This window comes from Petaurus breviceps, unplaced genomic scaffold (genome assembly GCF_028583685.1).
Source record: "Petaurus breviceps papuanus isolate PSGF00001 unplaced genomic scaffold, PetGlider_PUasm1.0 90740, whole genome shotgun sequence".
NCBI classification, from domain to species: Eukaryota; Metazoa; Chordata; class Mammalia; order Diprotodontia; family Petauridae; genus Petaurus; species Petaurus breviceps.
Genome location: NW_027187330.1, coordinates 7,027,130 through 7,049,003, shown reverse-complemented (window position 1 = coordinate 7,049,003; position 21,874 = coordinate 7,027,130). Strand labels below are relative to the sequence as shown.

The window sequence follows — 21,874 nt, the reverse complement described above, 5'->3', positions numbered from 1 at the left end:
ATAACAAAAAAACAAAAACTAAAACAAAAAAACCCCAAATTAACTTAGATTAAAAATTATTTTTACATGTAATTGGGAAAATAGATAATTAAAATTAAAAATGTAAATTAAATATTTGAAATGTAAAAGCTTGTTTTCTCAATTTATTTAATATTGAAAGAGTAACCTACAGATTGTGGCATAGTATTGACTCTAGTTTCATTACTTAAGATGCTTAGAAGAGAGAAATATAGTCTACCTCCTAAGAGACTAGATTTCTGGGGGATACACAGCTTTGCACATCAGAAAAGTACATATATATGTATATACATATATGGGTACATACATAGAAATGCAGATATATGTATATACACTCATTTTTTAAAAATAATTTTATTTATTTTAGTTTTAATTTATGAAATAAAATATTTCCCTAACAGTAGAAAAAGATGAATGCACATGAAATTGCAACTCTGTCTTGTACAACTTGCTATTCCTTTTAGATATATACCATTAACTAAATATCTACCATTAGACACAAATATGTGTGTGTTTGTGTGTGTGTGAAATGCAAAAATCATTCTATCTTCTGTTTACCAGTTCTTTCTCTGAATGCAGACAGATGTTCCTACATAGGTCCTTTGTAGTTAATTTGAGTATTTATAATAGTCAAAATTACTTAGTCACCCAAAGTTATTATTAAAACGATATTGGTAAATGTACATGTATATGTATGTATTTGTATGTGTGTGTATATATATTTATCTCACTTTAGAATTTGCAAAACTTTGATATTTCATTCGATCCTCAGGATAAGCTTTTGAGGCAGATGCTACCACTACTCTCCATTTCATGGATGAAGAAACAGGCTGAAAGATTTGCCTCAGGATCACACAAGTAAATTTCTGGATGCAGAATTTGAACTCAGATCTTCCTGGCTCCACATCCAGCCCTCTCTCCACTAGGCCACCTCCTTGCCTCAGTAAAGGACTCTCACCATCTTCCCCAATCCTTTACTACACACTGACCACAATAACCTTCATCTCTGCATGACGTTCAGTTCAACTAAGAGAAGTTGTGTGGTAATGTGAGAGAGATGGCGCATTTCAGTTCTCAGCTCTCCGATTGCCCCTCCCAGGTTACAGTGTATCAAAAGCAATTTTATTTCAACAAATGGAAACAACAGCAGGCATCCTGGCTGCAATGAAGGCCCATGACCAGTAGATGTCAGGATTGCATCGTAATGCAAGACAACTTTTGCATAGCCTTAGGATACATTGTTGTTTACTGGTTTCAATGGTTCTTCCTGACCCCATTTGGGGTTTTCTTGCAAGAGATACTGAAATAGTTTGCCATTTCCTTCTCCGGCTCATTTTACAGATTAGGGACTGAGGCAAAAAGGGTTAAGTGACTTGCCCAGAGACACACAGCTAGTAAGTGTCTGAGGCCAAATTTGAACTTTGAAGAGAAGTCTTCCTGACTCCAGGCCAGGTGCTCTGTGCACTATGGCGCCACCTAGCGACTCCTAGATAGCTAAGGGAGTTACCTCATTCCACTATCTTCCCCCTCCAACCCTTTCCTCCCAGACCTTCCCAAATCTGGATATAGGATGAGGCTTGATCTTCATGGTGAGCTCTATAAATCCAGGAAGACTACTGTTTTGTCCGTCTCCAGGTGGCAGGATTAGGAAATGACTCTCCCTGTCAACTATCCTAACCCTAACCCTAACCCTAAACCCCCTCGAACCCCAACCTTTGCACAGTCTTTAGTTTTATATGCAGCAGAGTCAAACAAGAACTTCAGAAGTCTACATTCAATAGAATCCCATCGAACTGTTTCTGAGAGGACCCTAAGCACAGTCCGAATTAAACAATTCCAGTCACCAGTGAAAATTTGTAATTGCTAGGCTGTATAAATCATGCACTTAATAAAAATATCGAGCACTTAGTGAATATAGCAATTACCCAAGTTTAGATGGTTCCTGTTCTTTTGGTGATTGCAGAATGTAAAGGAAAATATGAAGCTGAGAGATTAAGCAACTTTTATTGGAAAAACTGTTGAATATCATATTAGTAAACTACTTGGTGATTACATCTGCAGAGAAATAACATGGTACTATTCTGTTGGGAGGGAACATTGGAAACAGCACTTGACTTGAAATTGTAATGTTTTCTTTGCCAACTCATATTTTAACTCTGGCCTTAATTTGGTTTGTTTGTTTGTACTCATTTGTAGAATGGTGTTTAATCATTCAACAAACATTTATTAATCATCACTGTGTGCCAGACAGTGTGATAGGTTTTGCAGATATAGACAAAAGTGAATTAAGTTCTTTCCCTCAAGGAGCTTACGTTCCAAAGGAGTCAGCTCTTTCAACCAATGGTCATGAAGCTTTCTTAGCCACTTCTATCACTTAGCCAATGGCTATGAAAGGGCAGGTTCACAAATAACTTTTTCCAGGCAATGATCCTGCACTTTCCCAGCCAGCTGTTTTAACCAATGGCTTTCCCCACTGGCTCTCTTAACCCATGGAACATTCGTAGCCATCTTTTTTAGCCAATGGTAATCTTGGCTAGTTTTTGACCAGTTGTCACCATTCATTTAATGGTGAAGCTTTCTCAGCCAGCCTTTAAAACATGTCCTGATGTGCTTTTCCACAGTGAGTGTGTTCACCTCAGAGCAAAGATTATGTCCACCTTCTTAGAGTTCCTTTGTTCTTTGGACTCTGCTTCTGCTTCCCCCAGTCCCTCAATTCTACTCTTATGGTCCTTACAATGAGAAATACATTTTAGGTCTCAGTGCTGATGTACCTGGAGGGCTGGTGCTGGTATTTCAGGAATCTCTACCTCTTTAAATAAGAAATGATCTCAACGAAAATATGCTGAGAACACTGGCTTTAATATCTCTAATTATGCCACTCTAATTTATGCAAATTAGGGCAGTACTGGTTGGAACCCATTGAAAAGACAGGGCAATAAATCATGGTCTGGTCTCACTTTCTGGGTTTTCTATGCATAAAATCACAATAATATTTTTACAGTAAAACATAAGAGTGCAGGCTAATTATTCAAATGCGATAGCTAAGTTGAGTTTCAGACAAGTCATATGATTATTGAGAGACTGGAAAATTTGAGAAGAATGGGAAAGGCTAAAAGGAATATGAAATTAAACCAGAACAGAGAATCCTAATGATAGATGAATACTGATCTTTCTGGCTAATCACACCCATTAAACATGTTTATGGCCAGTCGCAGTTTGGTTGGTATATTGTTTAGGCAGTTTTTCATAGACACATAAACTCACACATTGTTTGGGCAGTTTTTTACTCACACACACACACACACACACACACGTTTTCATTGACCACATTCTATAATCCAGACCTGGTCAGTCAATTTAACATTATGCACTTGGATTTCACAAGAAATCCTTGGTGGGATAGTAGATACCTTGGCTCATCGGAAACTTATCACCACATCTTTAAAAACAGCTAGAGGGTGGCTAGGTGGTGCAGTTTATAGAGCACCAGCCCTGGAGTCAGGAGGATCTGAGTTCAAATCCGGAATCAGATACTTAAAACAAAAACTAGCTGTGTGACCTTGGGCAAGTCACTTAACCCCAATTGCCCCTCAAAAAAAAAAGGCAAAAAAAAAACCTAGCTACAAACTTTTGTCTTACTGTTGGCAAATTAATAATCATAATTATAGAAGTCATGTTACTACAAATCTTAAGAAGAAGGATGGGAGCTATGACTTCATTGGTACGGGGAAATCTCAGATAAGAACATTCCCTCCAATAAAGCAGTTCAGTATCTGCTCTGTAGTTTATGGACAGTTGTCAAGAGCCGTGAGAGTTTGTGACATGCTTAAATATATGACATGAGGGCCACATAGAAAATATATGGCAAAAGTAGGACATGAATCCAGTCCTTTCTGGCTCTGAGGTCAGCTCTTTATCAGCTACAGAATTCTGCCTCTCCTAATTGTGGTTAAGAACAACAACTATTATTAATAAATAATCATAATAATTAACAACTTTTTGTGCCAAGGAGCAGGATTATTATTAGTGTTATTGCTATTACCATTACATACTGTAATTCAGATAAATTTAATGTTAATTAGCAGTGTAGCAATATGGGACCTTTTAACTAAATTAATTTTGATAAATGTTGGGATTCAAATCTTTGAGTAAAATGGCAAAATCTTGCCAGAGAGTAATGAAGACCTGGCTGGTCTTGGTGTCTCAGAGGAACCAGTCAATCAAAGGGGAAGACCAAAGGGGCAGTGAGAATTTCCAATTTGAGAAGTGGGGGGTGGGGTAGAGTGTGCCTGGAGAGGAATGAATGAATGAATGAACATATGAGTGAACTGATGATGATGATGATAAAATAGCTAGAACTTATATGGTTCTCTAAGGCTTGCAAAGGGCTTTATAAATATTGTTTCATTTTACCCTCATAGCAACCTAAGGAAGTATGTGCTATTATGATCCCTATTTTACAGATGAGGTAACTGATGCTTAGCCTGGTTAAGTGATTTGCCCAGGGTCACACCGCTAGTAACTAAGGTTGGATTTGAACTCAGTACTAAGTTCTGAGGCACTCTCCACTGAGGAACCTAAATGTACTGTACTTTGTTTTTACAAATGATCTCTCTGAAACCTCTTGTGATGCTTACTGTCTATATGTGAGATCCCAAGCTGCTTTTAGTCCTCCTAAGTATATTGTTCAGATGAGTAAGCAATCATATTTTAAAGTCTCTGCAGAGAAAAATGAAAATGTCAATAATAGTAGTACAAATAAATGAGCACGAGGAATTTAAAACAAACCTAGAATTTAAGTTTGAATTTATAGCATTTCTTTATCAATTATTTCTTTATGTGCTCTGTAATATCCTTGCTCTCTCTCTGTGTTACACACACACACACACACACACACACACACACACACACACACTCAGAAATGTTATCCAAAAGGATCTTATAAGAGATTTTGTATACCTTTTGGTATGCAGCTAGATTGTACAATGCATAGAGTACTGTATTGGGAGGGAGGAAGACATCTTCCAGAGTTCAAATCTGGCCTCAGAGACACTTATTACTGTGTGGCCCTGGTCAAGTCACTTCACCCTATCTGCCTCAGTTCCTCCTCTGTAAAATGAGTTAGAGAAGGAAAGAGCAAACCACTTCAGTATCTTTGCCAAGAAAAACCCAAATGGGGTCATGAAAGTCTGAAATGACTGAAGACATTTTTTGGTATCCCCAGTATGTGACTACAGGACTTGCAGGTAGTATTCAGTATATTTTTTGTTGCTAATTATAATGATAATCTTCAAGAATCTACAGGATATGGTGTTACTGTCCAATACCCAAGGACATCACTCAATCAAAAGGACTGTTTGTAGTTAGCCAAAGGAATGGTTTTATTCCTGGGCATTTACTTAGAAAATTAAAATAGTGTCTTTGCTACAAGACTACAAGGTACATCAGGAAAAAAATCATGCCAGATTAGCCTTATTTATTTTTATGACAAAGGGTTACTAGACTCATGGATAGAGGAATGCTGGGGATATAGTATATAATAATAGTTGACATTTATATAGCACTTACTGTGTGTCAGGAAAATTGATTGTGCAAAATGATTGGTTTATAATTATTATATGAGATAAACACAGGTTAACTGACTTGCCTAAAGTTACATAGTAAGTGTTTGAGGATAGACTTGAACTCAGGCCTTCATGATTCCCTAACTTCATTTCTTTTTGTGTCACTAGACTTATGATAATAGGTTTATAGATAAGGAATGTTGGGGATGTAAATGGAGGAGTATATCTCCTCTGTGGCTTAGATCCTTAGAGCATTGCATGGCAGGGGGCACTTAGAGGGGCCCAGGATCACCCAGCAGGTTTATATCAGAGCTTGGACTTGAACCCAGGTCCTCCAGACTCTAAAGATGGTGCTCTCTCCTTGTTGCTTTGCTACCTCTCTTGACCTTCATGTTGTATGTTTAATCATCAGTGTGTAGTGATGCATTATGCCCTTGCATTTGAGGTCTTAAATTCTTGCCCCAGCTCTGCCTTCCATTAGCTGTGTGCCCTTGGGCAAGTCACATAACCGAACTTATAAAGTCTGAACGGTTTCTGCCAGGCTTAGGCTTCTGGGTTGCGAGGTGCAAAGGCAATACTGTATACAAAGTATTTCCTAAACACAGAGAGTTATATTGTCATCATGATTATTTTTCTGCATGCCACAGAGGATGAAATTTGTGGTAAAGACCTCTGCTTGGGGAATCTACAATCTACCAAATGAATGTTTATGAGAAGAGTGAACGGATTCTAGTGAAACATCGGACACAGCTTTCACCCCAAAGCTCAGGAGTGGACTAGGCTGAGGTTTGAAAAATTGAGATGCCTTCATGTGTGTCTGTAGGTCACACCGGGGCACAGCTGGGATGGAAAGCAGAAGTGGCCAACTTCTGTGAACCCAGCTTTCCTCATCAGGTTTTCAGGTCAGCCCAAACTGTTGTCTCTGACTCTGCAAGGGGAGCATGCTGTTCTCAGATATCTATCATACCCACCTCTTTGGGCGCTGGGATTACAGATTTCTTGGTATTTGGGAGTAGAGATTTCAGTGGTTAATACCTTTTCTTGCTTCTGTGAATTGTGTTGTTCAGGTATTTCAGACATCTCTGAGTCTTTGTGAAACTATTTGGGGTTTTCTTGGCAAAGATACTGAAGTGGCTGGCCATTTCCTTCCCCAGCTCATTTTACCTATGAGGCAAACAAGGTTAAATGAATTGATCAGGGTCACACAGCTAGTAAGTGTCTGAAGCCAGATTTGAACTCAAGAGGATGAGTCTTCCTGACTCCAGGCCCAGCTTCGAATTAGTCCTCATCATTAAAGATGCTAGGATCCTAGAATTGGAAAGCACTTTAGAGAGAGCATCCTCTCCAAACCATATCTTAGGATGGTCATTGGCAAGCTGGAGGATGTTTAGAGGAGGACAGATCTCAAGCTCATGCCATAAAAGTTTCAATCGAAGTATCTGGAAGCAACCAAGTCATCATATCAAGTTTTCTGTAGGCATGTTTTAACCCCACCCTCCTTTCATTGTTCTTTCACTTACAATCTTCCGCTATTCCCCTACAAATGAACTTCTGAATTAATTTTGGCTATTTACCACAACTGACTATAGAAGCTAGATGACTTTTTGTTGGGTATGCTATAATTCCTTGGTGAGTTTTCATGACTAGATGGTGACTGAGATCCCTTCCAATCAGTGGTTTTCTGGAACCATCTTCCACAGACTCAAGTCAATTGTCAAAATTTCAGTATAAGCATTTACACCTGAAAAATTAGTAAACATTGCAAATCAGTGCTATATTTATTGTTTTGTTAGTTATCTAAACATAAGAAAGGGATGGAGGAAATATTAATAATGCTGATTAAATTTAAAAATGCATCCTCTGGCACAATCCCCGCCCCCTTCACCAGAGAGTAAGTTGTTAAACATTTAATCTCTACATTCAACTCTCAGATTCTGTGATCATTTCATTTTTATGATGCAGTTGAGTGCTCACCATGTCCACTGCTTTAAGTTCCAAAAGAAATACTCCTCACATACAACCATGACACTTCTGAGTAATTGTAAGCTCTTATTTTGTTAATGTATGAGCAATATTTCTCAACATTCTTGGCATCCTCCTCTGTGCCCACAGTCACACTGAAGTCACTGAATATTCAGAGGTAGATATATGGACTTAGCATTGTGGATCTTGGTAAATTCCCTGTAGAATTTCAGTCCTTATTCATCCTATGCAAAATGAATTGCTAGATACACTGGGATGATCTTCATGGTGGTCTTTTAATTATAGTCATATTGGGTGAGATATAATATGGTGAGATGATCAAGTACCCTGTGAAATGATGTTTCTTATTGCCTTTGGGTACAAGAAGCATCTAAATGTACCAACTCTTCTTTTCACTACTCTAAAAATAACTTTTAAGCCATTATTTCCTTTAGCTGCAACTTCATTCTTTTTTCTGGTTTATATTAAGAATACTAACAGTGATGTAATTTAGTCCTTAAATAGTGAATCATATCAATTGTCATTGGAAAAAACTCCTAATATTCAAAGTATCAGAGTACCCTGTAGTTAAATAAACATATATAAATTGTCTTAATATAAAAGCCTGCCATAGTGCTCAGGTACATAAAGACTGGAGTGAGGGATATCCTACAAGAAAGCTCCTTTCTCCCCATTAAGGTATATGTAGTACCAGAAATCCATTTCCCAGGACCAACCGTGGCTGGATTACCTATACCTGGTAAGCCTCTCTCATGAGCTTCTGATCTCCATCGACTTATCTTTGTGATTTCTTTTGCAATATTAGCAAAGAGTCCTAGAGATTGGAGATGACTGGTGTGCAAGAAACAAGAATTTAGACCAACGTGGTTGGATTGTAGATTTCATGGAAAGGAGTAAAGTATAGGAAGACTGGAAAGGTAGAAAGAGGTTATGAAGAGCTTTAGCTGGCAGAGAACTTCGTACTGGGTTGTGGAGGTAATAAGGAGTCATGGAATTTCATTGAGTAGGGAAGTGAGTGACATGGGCAGATCCCTGCTTTAGAAAAACTCACTTTGCCAGCTGTGTGGAGAATGGACTGGAATGGAGAGAGATTGTAAGGCAAGTAAATGAGTTAGAAGACTATTGTAACAGTCCATGTAAGAGGTAAAAAGGCCTGAATTAAGATGGTGGCTGGATGAAAGAAGGGGGACATATAGAAGGATGTTAAGGTAGGAATGACAATATTTGTGAATAGATGTATAATAATAACTAGTACTTACACAGTACCTACTATGTGTCAGGCACTTTACACATATTACCACATTTTATCTTTTTAACAGGATTGAGAGCTAGGTCATCTTAAATTTTTTTTTTTTAAAGCAATCGGGGTTAAGTAACTTGCTCAAGGTTACACGGCCAGGTGTTTCTGGGTGGGTGCTAAGTGTCTGAGCCCGGGATTTGATCTCCAGGTCGTCCCGACACTGGAGCCGGTGCTCTTACTCGCTGTGCTACCTGGCTGCCCCCATCTTATTATCCCCATTTTGCAATTGAGGAAATTGACATTAAGTGACTCCCCCAAGGTAAAAGATCTAGTAAGTATCTGAGGACAGATCCAAAATCAGGTCTTGCTGACTCCAGACCCAGCACTCCATGCATTACATCACCTAGATGCCTGGTGAATCACAATGAAGCCTCGAAGACAGGGCTGAGGTTATCAACCTGAATAACCAAGAGAAGGATGGCGTCCTTGGCGCAATGAGGAGATTTGGAATAGGGGGGTCTTAAGAGAAAGAGGAGCTTTGTTTCGGGTAATGCAGGGTCTTACAAGAACTTGTGAAAATCCTTTTTGAGATTCTGGGATATTAAATGAGGAATAATGAATAACAAACTGAACTTGAAGAAAACACTGAAACTTGAAGAAATTTTTAGCTCAGTATAAACATGCACATTTATCAAAAGTAACTTCTAAGAGCTGAGAGGAGAATTTTAAACAATACGCTCAAATATTTAGAGCACATGTATTCCTGGAAAGAAGATGGAATTGGATTCCAAGTAATGACCTCTCTTGGGCCCTGATGAGTTTACTTGAACAAAAGGCAAACAACCTAGTATGAAAAGTTAAACTTTTGGAGGTGAGCTCCAAATCCAAAATATGAGCATGATGGGGAAGTCAGGGAGTACGGAGAGAGAGAGACACAGACACAGACACAGACACACACACACACACACACAGACAGAGACAGAGAGAGACAGAGACAGAGACAGAGACAGAGAGACAGAAAGACAGAGAGAGACAGACAGAGAGACAGAGAGAGAGAGAGAGAGAGAGAGAGAGAGAGAGAGAGAGAGAGAGAGAGATATGGTATCACTGGTCTGCCAGCAAAAAAGATGGATGTGCTATAGTCTACTGTCCTGGTGAGAAGGGAGAAGAACGTACAGCTGGACTGCAGCCAGAGAGCTCAAGCCATGGTCAAGCCAACATGGAAGAGAGCTCAAGCCATGTTGGAGTCCAATTCTCTATCTTTTTATATTCTACCCATTACATTCCTTCTATTCAGGCCATGTAGAAGACAGTCATAAAAACAAAGCTTTCTCCAGGCCAACATTTTTGGTAGTTTGCTCCTCATCTCACCTTATAGATTGTAGATAAAAATTACACCTCATACATTCCAAGGTTTATCCAGGATCTTTTTTTTACTGACTTCATTTAGGGAATATTGTACCTTTTAAAGGCACATGCATTTTTTTTTGTCATAAATGTTGTTTATTAAACATTTAAGTTTACAAACTAATGTGCACCAATTAGTGGTATCGATGTAGTTGGAGAGTATTGCGCCTTCTCCAAGCAGCAAGACGAGATCCTCCAATGGTATGGTGGAATTTGTGACCCTTTCCAAGACCCGGGCTCTTCTGGCCAGCTGAGATAAGCCCTCGCATCTCTTCGTGTTTGTGCACTGGCTTGGTGATCCCTTGAGTGTCGGGGTTTCGTCTGATAGCTTTATGGACTGGGTCAATAAGAATAACCTCAAAGAATTTGTAGGTTGAATCTTCACCCACCCAGTAGGAGTTCAAGACTCTTAGGGCCCCACAGTGGCGGCCAGCACGTTCTTCTGCCACAGACTGGAGGCTCCCGGCAAACTTGAGCTGCTTGACCCCGTGATGCACAGGTTTGCCGTAGGTGGCACCCTTGGGGACCGGGCGCTTTCGCCCCCCGCGGCGGACACGAATTCGGTAGATGACATAACCTTGCTTAGCCTTGTAGCCCAGCCGCCGGGCTTTGTCGGGCCGGGTGGGCTGGGGCGCGCGGTGCAGCGCCGACAGCTGCCGGTACTGCCAGCAGAGCACCCGCAGCAGGAACCGCATGACGTCCGACTGCTTCTTCCTCCACAGCTGCTGGATGTACTTGTAGGCCCCCATCCTGCCTCGCGCCTAGCCTGCCTGATGGCTGCCGCCGACCGGAAAGGACATGCATTTTTTTTTTTTTAATGTGAAATGACTAGATCTTTGCATAAAGAAAATCAGTCTGGTAGCCAGGGGTGAAGGATGGGTTGGAGTCAGGGAGGGAATGTTTATTAGGAGGCTATCAAAGCATTATTAAATAATAGTAATGAACATGCAAAGACCTCACCATGAGGATGGAGTAACAATGAGAACTTAGAAGAAATAGCAGATAGCTGTAGCAGTGGTATTGCTAGGTCAAAGGGCATGTACAGTTTTATAGCCCTTTGGGTATAGCTCCAAATTATTCTCCAGGATGGTTGTATCAGTTCACAACTTCACCAATGATGCATTAGTATCATGATTTTTCTACCTCCCTCCAACATTTGTCATTAAATTTCATTTCTAAAAAAAATGATATGGGGAGGCTAGGTCACACAGTGACCTACCTACACAGAGCACCTATCCTGGAATCAGGAGAACCTGAATTCAAATCTGACCTCAGACACTTAACACTTGCTAGCCATGTGATCTTGGGCAAGTCATTTAACCCCAATTGCCCTGCCTTCCTCCCTCCAAAAAGCAAATAAAAAAGGTAATCATCTTGTATTCTGAGACCAGAGACAATTCTTTCCATCCTCTCCTACTTCCCAGAAAAGCCTAGGGGATTATAGACCTTGCACTGATCAGCCAAGCAAACCCTTTCCTTCTAGGTCCTGGGACCTGATATCAAGTCCCAGTTACAATATGTTGGACCTGCACTTCTGACTGGTATCCCAAAAACATCTGAGTCAAGACATAGTAGAGAATCGTGTTTAAGGAGCAGGGTCCCCTCCTACCTTTCCAGTCTTCTTATACCTTCCTCACTCCCACATTCTCTGCAATCCAATGACACTGGTCTTGCTGTCCCTTACATAAGACACCACATCTCCAGATTTTGGGCATTTTCACTGCCTGGAATGCTTTCCTTCCTTATCCCCACTACTTGTCTTTCCTGGCTTTCTTCAAGTCCTGGCTAAAATCCTATCTTCTTCAAGAAGCCTTTCAACCCCTCCCCCCCCCCCCCCCAGCCCCTTTCCCTAATCCAGTCTTGCTGATGCTGGTGTTTTCCCTATGAAATTACCTCCAAGTCATCCTATCTATATCTGGTATATGCTTAGCTGTTCCCTCAATTAGAATGGAGCTCCTTGAGGGTAGGGATTATTTTTGACATTCTTTTTATACCCAGAGCTTAAATATAGTGCCTGGCACTTGGTAAATGCTTGATAAATCCTTGCTGGCTGACTGAGTGACTCAGAGGGAGAGGTCAAGAAGAAATACATTCCAGGCCAATCTTTCAGGGACCGTGGTCCTTTTTCCTCAGTACACTCTATCGAAGATTTTACCTCATTCCTCCTCCACTCCCAGGGCCCTTATATCCAGCTGGGATTCTTGTTTTCAATAAAGTTTTTAAACTCCTGGGCCTGTGTTTTTGCTCCCTTGATTCCCACAGTCTCAAATGTTCTCCCTGGTACCTGTGGATGGCTCTCATAGGTTATAATACCCACCTTGATACTACTTCCCCCAGTTAAGCTCACACCCTCCAAGTATTTCTATTCTGCACCCCCTCGGGACAGTATATTTAATTTGCATTCTTCTCTTTCACAGGTCCATCAAATGCTTTGTAATTGTACTTAAATTATTTTAGACATGTATGTTTTCCCTTAGTGAGGTTGTATTTTCACAGGTAAAAATCACCATTCCACATATATTTATTAACTACTCATATGCGAGCAATGGACCTTTATGAGAGGCACCTTGATGTGATGGGGACTCAGGAGGATCAGGGTTCAAATCCTGTCTCTGACACATACTAGATAAGCTACCTTGGTGAAGTCACCTAACCTCTCGGTATTACTGGATAATGACACTCCAGCTCCCTCACCCAGAATTCTCTCTTTTTCCTTACTTCTGCCTCTTAGCTTCTCCAACATCCTTCAAGCTTAAATCCTACCTTCTGTAGGTTGCCTTTCCCAACCCTTCCAGGGGCTAGTGCCTTCCTCCCTCAGATTACCTTCCATCTACTCTCTATTTCTTGTATATACCTAGTCATTTACATGCTAGCTCCCCCTTTTACAGTTTAAGCTTTTCAAAGGCAGAGTATTTTTACTTTTCTTTGTATTGTCATTGCTTTCCACAGTGCCTGGAACATAATAAGTGTTTAATAAATGCTTGTTGATTCTCTAGGATAATTTTCTAAAACTAGAAGTTGGAGAACAGATGCTGCAATTCATTGAGAGGAGAAATTTCTTTATTCAGAGTTCCCTACACTAATTAGATCATAGGTCACAAAAAATCATCTAAGACACTGTGCTAGGATCTGAAAACACAAACATATTAAATTATATCATTTCTCTCTTCCAGGCAATTATATTCTGTTGGGATTGGCATTAGAAAACTGAACAAGGTACAATGGGTGAAAATTAGAAAGAATCAATTTATATGTGGCTCGTGGAGAAGAAGGGGAAACACAAATGATTGTTGATGACTTCTTCTCCCTTGGTGGTCTTCAATCAGAGGCTGAATGTTATAGGGATTCTTTTCCCAATTGATTTGGAATACATGGCATCCAATGCTCCTTCCAACTCTCAGATTCAGGGACTTTGTGGTTCCAATGAGGGGATTAAGATATACACAGATCATGTATCCAATAAATGCAATAAACATTAAGTGCCAGGTATTATGCTAAATAATGTGGATATAATTAGTAAAGATAATCCTTGTTTTCAAGGAGCTTACAATTTAAAAAGTTCTTCAAGAGACAAAGGAGAAATCCAGAGAAAGTGCTCATGAAAATGAAAAGAGAGTGTGGTCCACTAGAAAGAACATTGACCATGGAATGAAGGGACCTGAGCTTCAATGAATGGATATACAAAGTCCAAGGGACCTCTTAGTTCTAAATCTATGCCTCTCCCTGATGTGTGAACCTCCATGATTTTCCATTGGAAAGGTGGGATGAGGAGAGGTTTCATAGAATATTTTTTTATTTTTCCTTTCCCTGATCCCAGTTGATTCTTGAAGGAAGAAAAGGATATTGAAAGAGATGAAAAGAAGCAAAGAAGATAGGCGATGGGTTATCTGAATGTACAGAGGCAGGAGAGCATGTTTAAAGCAGAGAATAACTGGCAGGCTAGTTTGACGACACTATAGGGCATAATAGACAGTATTGTGAAATAAGACTGGAAAGACAGAATGGAGGAACCCTGGATGCCTTTTGATCACAGAGTAAGGAGTTTGTGTTTTATCCCATAGGCAATAGGAAGTCTTTAAACATGACTGAACAGGAGACTGATGGTTATATGTGAATTAGAATTGCTTTAACATTTGTAAAAAAAAATTGGATTAGAAGAAGGGAAAACCTGTTAGGAGATTATTCCAAATGGCCAGGTGATGAGGGGTCATAAGGGCTTGAATCTGGGTGGTGGCAATGTGAGTAGACAGAAGGGAACAGATGTGAGATGCTTCAGAAGTAGCTCCTTCCCCTACCTATGGAATGATGCTGCAGGGAGTAGCTTATCTTCTCACTGTCTAAATATTGACTCATCAAACTCATTTTTTTAAGCAATTGGGGTTAAGTAACTTGCTCAAGGTTAAATGGCCAGTTATTTCTGGGTGTGGTGCTAAGTATCAGAGCCCGGATTCGATCCCCAGGTCATCCCAACACTGGGGCTGGTGCTCTTACTCACTGAGCCACCTGGCCGCCCCGACATCAAACTCTTTCTTAACAGATCTTATGGTTGTTTGTAGTGATCACAGCAAGCTTTCACAAAGGGTCTTATCTTTCTTTCCCTTATCTTCCTTTCTCTTTTCTCTCCTCCCTTCCCCTTTCCTATTTCCCTCTCCTTCCTCAACTCCCCTTCCCAACTAATGCCCCCTAAAGTAACAAGGCTTTAGATTGGGCTTGGACTTTGTTTTTCTGGATAGGAGGAGCTTCTCTACATAATACCCATCTGGAGAAGGGGCATCTTATGGTGTGGCCAGTAGCTTTTAATAGCTACTTTTCATTTCCCACTCAAGTTAGTTTGCACATGTTAAAAGAAACTCTACGTCAGTTTTGGTTGCAGGACAGAAGCCTCCAGAGGACAAGGTTGAGCTTCAAGCATCAGTGAGCAAGCTATGCAAATAGACTCTCTGAGCCCACATTAATGCTGCACTGCCATATTCTTCTGCTAAGTGACAGCCTCTCCCTTGCCTATCCCAGGCCCCTGCCCCATAGCATGCATCTAGGTATTTATTTTTATATACATTAATTACTAGCTCACTATACCTGCAACCCCATTCCCCAACCCTCCCCCAAGGCCCAAATTATTCCATGTCACTTTCAAGCCTCAGCACGGACCCACCACCTGTTATCACCCTCCTCCCTTGTCTATCCACCAATCCAGTCACACTCCCTTTAAATTAAATTCTCCTCTGCAGTCCTCTCCTCCTAAGGGGACAATTATCCCTGAGACAAGGGATTGTTTCATGTTTATCTTTGTGTCCCTAGGACCTCATGCAGTGCCTGGCAGCTTTTGTGTTGTTATTTTCTTGTTTAGACGTTTTTTCAGTCATAAACCCATTTGGAGTTTTCTGGCAAAGACGCTGGAATGGTCTCCTTCTCCAGCTCATTTTACAAATGAGGAAACTGAGACAAACTAGGTTAAGTGACTTGCCAAGGGTCACACAGCTAGTAAGTGTCTGAGGCCAGATTTGAACTCAGGAAGAGGAGTCTTCCTGACTCCAGGCCCAGCATGTGCCACCTAGCTGCCCCAGGAACCTAGCAGGTATTTAACCAATATTGGTTGAATTCAATTGTAGTGAATTGAAATTTATTTACTCTAACCTGATGATCACATATAGGAAGTTGAGACTGTAAATGATGAGCTGGTTTCTACATACTGTCATGATGTAACTTTAAGAGAGATAAAGGCGATGACTAATTAAATGAAGTCTCAGATGTCAAACCCCACTTTTCCTCAAATCAAAAAGTTCCAGCAGATGTGGAGATCTGCTGAGCTTGGGCCCCAAACAGTGCTATCTTTTCTTGATGGTTTGCATTTGGAATGTAGTGAGAGGTTGCCTATCTCCCTCTGAGCTTTGGGGTCTTGGGCCACCAGTACCTTCTCTACCTTTTCCTTTTTGGAGAGTTTTGAAGAGGTAGACTTGGGTGATTTCCATACCCTCATATTAGTTTCTCTGATTGATGACAGGAAACAAGAAGCAGAAAAAATCATAAATTGACAATGTCACAGTTAGAGAAGGGACTTCAGGGGCCATATAGTCTAGCTCACATTAGACGATTTGACCACATACCTGATAAATGGCAAATGGCCTTTGCCTGAAGACCCCAAGTGAGCAGAAGCCCACTGTCTATCATCATTCTTCTTAACTCTGTCCTCTTGTGTTAAGTACATCAAGTCTGATATCTCTGCCATATGACATAATGAGACAGTCCTTCAAATACTAGAAGACAACTTCCTGGCCCTCTCCCTCTTTGCTTCTAAATGTCATAAGTTCTTCTAACCAATCCTAATATGGCATGAATACATGGCTTTCCACCATCCTGATGACTCTCCTCTCGTCACTAGCTAGCAGAACTGAACGCAATGATACAGTGTGGTCTGGCCAGGGCAGAATACAGTGGACCTGTATTCTCTCTAGACTGAAAGGGACAGAGAGCAGCAGCACTTTTCTGGTGCAGTGTCTGCATGAAGCAATTGACCCTGGCCTTCTGCTTGCCAAGAGATCCAGCCATGGCAGTACTATTGGTCATGGAAACTAGAAGTTCACAGGGAAAAGTGGCTTATGGGAAAGGGAATCTTTGGCCACTCTTGGATTTTAGTCCCTGTCTGTGTCCTTTGCTATGTTGTTCAGTCATTTTGGTCGCGTCTGACTCTTCACAACCCCATTTGGGGTTTTCTTGGTAGAGATACTGGAGTGGTTTGCCATTTCCTTCTGCAGCTCATTTTACAGGTGAGGAAACTGAGGCAAACAGGGTTAAGTGATTTGCCCAGGTCACACAGTTAGTAAGTGTCTGAGGTCAGATTTGTACTCATAAAGAAGACTCTCCCTGACTCCAGGCCTGGTACCCTATCCACTACCACCTAGCTGCCTTTCTGTGTCCTTTACTATATAAATAAATATTTGTAGATTTTGAAGCATTTTTAGTTTGAATGCTTGCACAAGGATCTCATAGCTACCTTTTTTTTTTGGTAGAGTAAAATTCTCAACAATTCACAACAAAGTGCACCTGGACTCTTTAGTAATGAAATGGAAAAATATTCATTATGTGCATACTATGTGGTAAGCATTTTTCTAAGTCCTAGCGATACAAAGAGAAAAAGTGAAACAACCCCTCCTTTCAAGCTCACATCTAATTGGGAAGACAATGCATGAAAGAACAGTGTATCTGTGGGGCAGATGGAAAGACCAGGAGGTCCTAAGGGTACATTGGAGGGGTGGATGGCAAGGTCTAGAGGTCCTAAGATTATATTAGTAGACCAGATGACAATGCCAGAGGTCTTCCAAGTGTAGAGGAAGGTCAGATAGTAAAACATGGCAGAGGTCTTCCAAGTGTAGAGGAAGGTCAGATAGTAAAACATGGCAGAGCTTAGAAAGCAGTAATGTGGGAACATAGGAGATGGTAAGGTCTGGTGGCATTTTGCCACTGGGGAAGGAATAGAATTAGTGATTCAGATCTCACTCAAGCTCTGTGAGTGACATGCATCCTGGTTTCTAAAAGATAGGTACAGGGAAGGGGGCCAAATGCAAAGGCAAGAGGAAGAAAGGCATACCAAAAAACAAAAGTGAAAAGACAAGAACAGAATAATAAGTACACATCAATAAATAGATAAATAATACATATATAGACACACATACATAAATGCAAGATTCAGGGTGTTTCTGCCACAAACTCACTTTGGTACAAAATAAATTTCTTTTACCTCTGAAAGATTTAGCTTCCTTAACTCTAAAATAAAGTGGTTAGATTAGATGGTCTAGACTTCTACAACTCTCATTATAGACTTTACCCCATTCTTTAAATAGGTGTGATAATTAATACTTTAAAAAGACTTTCAGTATTGGTAAGCAACCATCTGTTTTATATGGTTTAGCTATTACTGATCGGAATGAAGGCAGTGGGTTGGAACTTAGAGTTAGGCCACCCCAGGAGGTAGCAGGTTTCCCTTCATTACAGATCACCTAGTAAAGACTGGATGACCCATCGTTGGAGATATTATAGCACTATCCCAAAACATTTCTTTCCTCCTCAAGCCTCCCACACTTCCCTTTGCCCCTTTTTCTCCCTCTCCTTTGCTCAGCGGAAGGAATTTTATCTCACATTACAGGGATTGTTTCATTCTCTGTACTTGTATCTCTAGTGCCTAGTATATAGGGTCTGGTATATAGCAAATATTTAATAGATGAATGATGATTGATTGAGTAGAGTATATGTCCAATCAAGTTTTGATTCAGATTGGTTCTTTCAAACCCTGAAATGCAGAGATGTTGTGATCTCAAGGCTGGCTGCAGCTTTCGTTATCAATGGACATTATCTTACCTTGTGTTAAATGGCTATATAAATTAGAAGTGTGGCCATTTATATTCAGAACTAGAAATTGTACTCTGACAGAGGGTCATTACTGGGCATTTTGGAAGGTGTTGAGCTACTCTAGAAAGTTTGAGAGCAATCTGCAGCATTCTGGAAGAGTTTGCTTATTCTAACTCCAGGATTCTGAGAATGATCAGACATTGAAAATAGTGATATGAACTATTGAAGCTCCTTCTTCCTTCCTTCCTTCCTTCCTTCCTTCCTTCCTTCCTTCCTTCCTTCCTTCCTTCCTTCCTTCCTTCCTTCCTTCCTTTCTCCTCCTCCTTCTTTTCCTCTTCCCCTCCTTTTCTCCTTTTTCTTTTCCTCCTCTCCTTTCTCTTTCTTCTCTTCCTTCTCCTTCCTCTTTCCCCTTCATCTCCTTCTTCCTTTTTTCTTCTCATTCTAATTTATTTTCCTTCAGAATAAAAATCCCAACAAACTTCCAACTAAACCACTTGTAATATTCAATCCTGGAAACCAGTAAGCAAAATAGCACAAAAATTATTATGACAAAGGTTATTTTTAGTTCTTTGGTTTTCTGTACATTAAAAGAAAGGATGGATGGACACTTTAACTTTAATATATCTGACTCAATGTCCACTATAATTGGGCCATGTTTTGCTGTCATCATTTAGATAGTTGTGGTTGCTCATTGTGCTAATTATGATTTTGGTTCTGCCTTCTTTGATCAGTATCACCTCCATAAAGATATTCCCATGGGGGCGGCCAGGTAGCACAGCTAGTAAGAGAATTGGCCCCAGTGTCGGGATGACCTGGGGATCAAATCCAGGCTCAGACACTTAGCACCCACCCAGAAACACCTGGCCGTGTAACCTTGAGCAAGTTACTTAACCCAATTGCTTTAAAAAAAAATAAAAAAAAAGATATTCCCATGGCTTCTTTGAATTCTTCACAAGCAGTAGTACAATATTTCTTTACTTTTACATACTACTAGTTGTTCAGTCATTATTCAGTCTTTGGGCAAATATTTTCCTTCCAACTTTTTCTGCTGTACATAGCACTAGTAAGGTATATTTCTGTGCATTTGGGTCTTTTCTTGCTGCCAATATTTCCTTGAAACATAAACCCATTAGTGATATTGCTAGATGAGAGGGCATAAATAATGTTGTGCATTTTCTTGACTAATTTCAAGTTGTTTTCCAGAGTTGTTGGGCCTATTCACAGTTTCACTAGTGGTGAAGGAGCACTTTGGAAGTGATTCCTTTCCAGTAGCTAGACTACTACAAAAACCAGGTGAATGAGATGGTGCCAAAGTTTACTTTGGGCACCAAGATAAAGAGTGTTGCCTCTTAGAATTCATCAGGCTGCCCAAGCAGACAGGTGCTGTTTAATTTGCCACTGTGTAATTATGCATAAAACTAACCTGCCGTTAAATGGCAAACACTCGTGTCCTATAAACAAGAGCCATGTCTACCTTCAGTGAATCAGTGACCTTTTCTTTATGAGTCAGGGTCAGCATTGAGAAAATCAGTTATTATATTGAGCTGTTAAAGAGTGAAACTTTTGGAATTGTAAAGGTATGTAACCTCTCTGGGCCTTAGTTTTCTCATATGTAAAACTGTAGGGTTGGATTAGATGATTTCTACCGTCTCTCCTACTCCTAAAGCTATGGTCCTCTGAATGGTTGTTTACACTAAAGGGGCCCAGACTTCTGGCCTTTGTTTCTATAGTTGCAGAAATGCCTTATATTAGAACCCAGAGTCATAACCACTGCTGCACACTCTTCTTTCAGTGAACAGTGTTTCCTTTTGTTTCTTGTTGTTTTGTTCCTTGAAGGCTTCTAAGTTTCAACATTTCTCAGGTCAGGCTTGAGTTTCCTTAAGCTTAGCTCATTTATAAATGAAAAATCCAAATTATTTCCTTTCCTCTTGTTTTTTGAAGAGGATCAGTGACATCATGGGGTGATGTTTTATCTCACATGTGAATTGGATTTAAGTGAGGCAGAGTTGTACAAAGTCATTAGCCTCATTCTCTCTTCCAGAATCATTGAAATCCAGTGGTAAGACAAAAATTAAGATTATGGATGATGACCCAGGATACAGTGGATGACCAAGCTCTAAGTGCACCACAGTGCCTGCTTCATGGCCATTGGAACAAATTGTTCTCATACACCCATTCTCCTGGAGGAAGTCTTCATATGCTTGGGGTAGTTGTCCCCTTAACTCACCAATAGGTTTGAGGCTTGTCAATCACCATCAACCCGATTTTGCCCATCTGCCAAGATAGGAGAATAAAGTACAGTGGGTGCAAGGACAGAACAGAGCTCAGGGGAGGTTGGCACATGGTGTACCTGGAATGATGGCACAGTGCTGGAACTGCTGAGAACAACTGGTGTGAAATGCTAAATGATGACATCTGAACTTAGAGTAAACCAAGGCATTTAAGAAAAACAGAAAGAAGGAAGGTTATTTACATGGGGGCAGGAAGAGGGAACTGGCAGTGGCTTTTATGGGTTTTAGGGAATTTGATAATGAGGATGTGAGGATGGAGTGAGAAAGGAGTCAAGTATGATTTCATATTTGTCTGGGCAGCAGAGTCAGTATTAGGGGTCTCTGGGTGTATTCTGTGTATGGGTGAAGTATATGTGGGTATGTGTGTGTGTTTGAGGCTTTTTATTTCCTCCCTTTGGGAAAGGGGAGCCCCTTTTCTGGAGAAAGATCTCCAGGGATACTGCAAGCTCAATATGAGTCACCAGGGTCAAAGGGCAATCAAAGCTCTTGCAATCTTAAGCTGCCTTAAGAAATTCAGAGTGCCTAGGGAAAAGGAGGTTGTAGAGTCCCACCACACTCTGACCCCATCACACCCCATCTGAAGAATTGCATTTGGCAGGGCATCACACTGTAGGCAGGGTAGGAGATAAATTCAATGTGTCCATGAGGGTGACCAGGATGGTGAAAAGGGTGTGCAACCATTCCCAATAAAGATCAGTTGAAAGAACTTGGAATGTTTAGGCTGGAGAAGAGAAGATCTTGGGTTGGGAAGGAACTTGTTCTGCTTAGTCCCAGGGGATAGAACTAGGACCAGGAGCAGGTGGAGGTGGGTAGGAAGGAAAGAAGATGCATAGATAGATCTATGTTTGATAAAAGAAAGAAACATTTTGAGTAATTCCAGCTCTTCTAAAGGGGAATGAACCTCCTTGAGAGGCAGTCTATGACTTCACTGGAAGTCTTCAAGTTGTGCCTGGATGACCACTTATTTGAGATGTCATAGCGGAAGCTCTTTTACAGATATAAGTATTGACTTGAAAGTTCCCTATAAC

The 21,874-nt window shown here is 40.5% G+C and overlaps 1 protein-coding gene across 2 annotated transcripts; it reads right to left on the bottom strand.

Annotated features, from left to right (window-relative positions):
- Positions 1-10,285: 10,285 nt before the first annotated feature.
- LOC138145449 (large ribosomal subunit protein eL15-like) lies at positions 10,286-11,007 on the bottom strand. 2 transcript variants are annotated; one of them, XM_069067068.1, is made up of 2 exons: positions 10,500-11,007; positions 10,286-10,433 (listed from the first exon to the last, which is right to left on the bottom strand). In XM_069067068.1, the coding sequence occupies exons 1-2, from the start codon at positions 10,959-10,961 to the stop codon at positions 10,347-10,349; spliced, it is 549 nt and encodes a 182-aa protein (XP_068923169.1). In that variant the 5' UTR covers positions 10,962-11,007; the 3' UTR covers positions 10,286-10,346. The 2 variants fall into 2 exon arrangements, with proteins under 2 accessions (XP_068923169.1, XP_068923168.1); XM_069067067.1 differs by having other exon boundaries at positions 10,286-11,007.
- Between the last annotated feature and the right edge of the window lie 10,867 nt (positions 11,008-21,874).

Excerpts from the sequence above, each read along its gene's own strand:
- LOC138145449 (XM_069067067.1), bottom strand. The coding sequence starts at position 10,961 with ATGGGGGCCTACAAGTACATCCAGCAGCTGTGGAGGAAGAAGCAGTCG.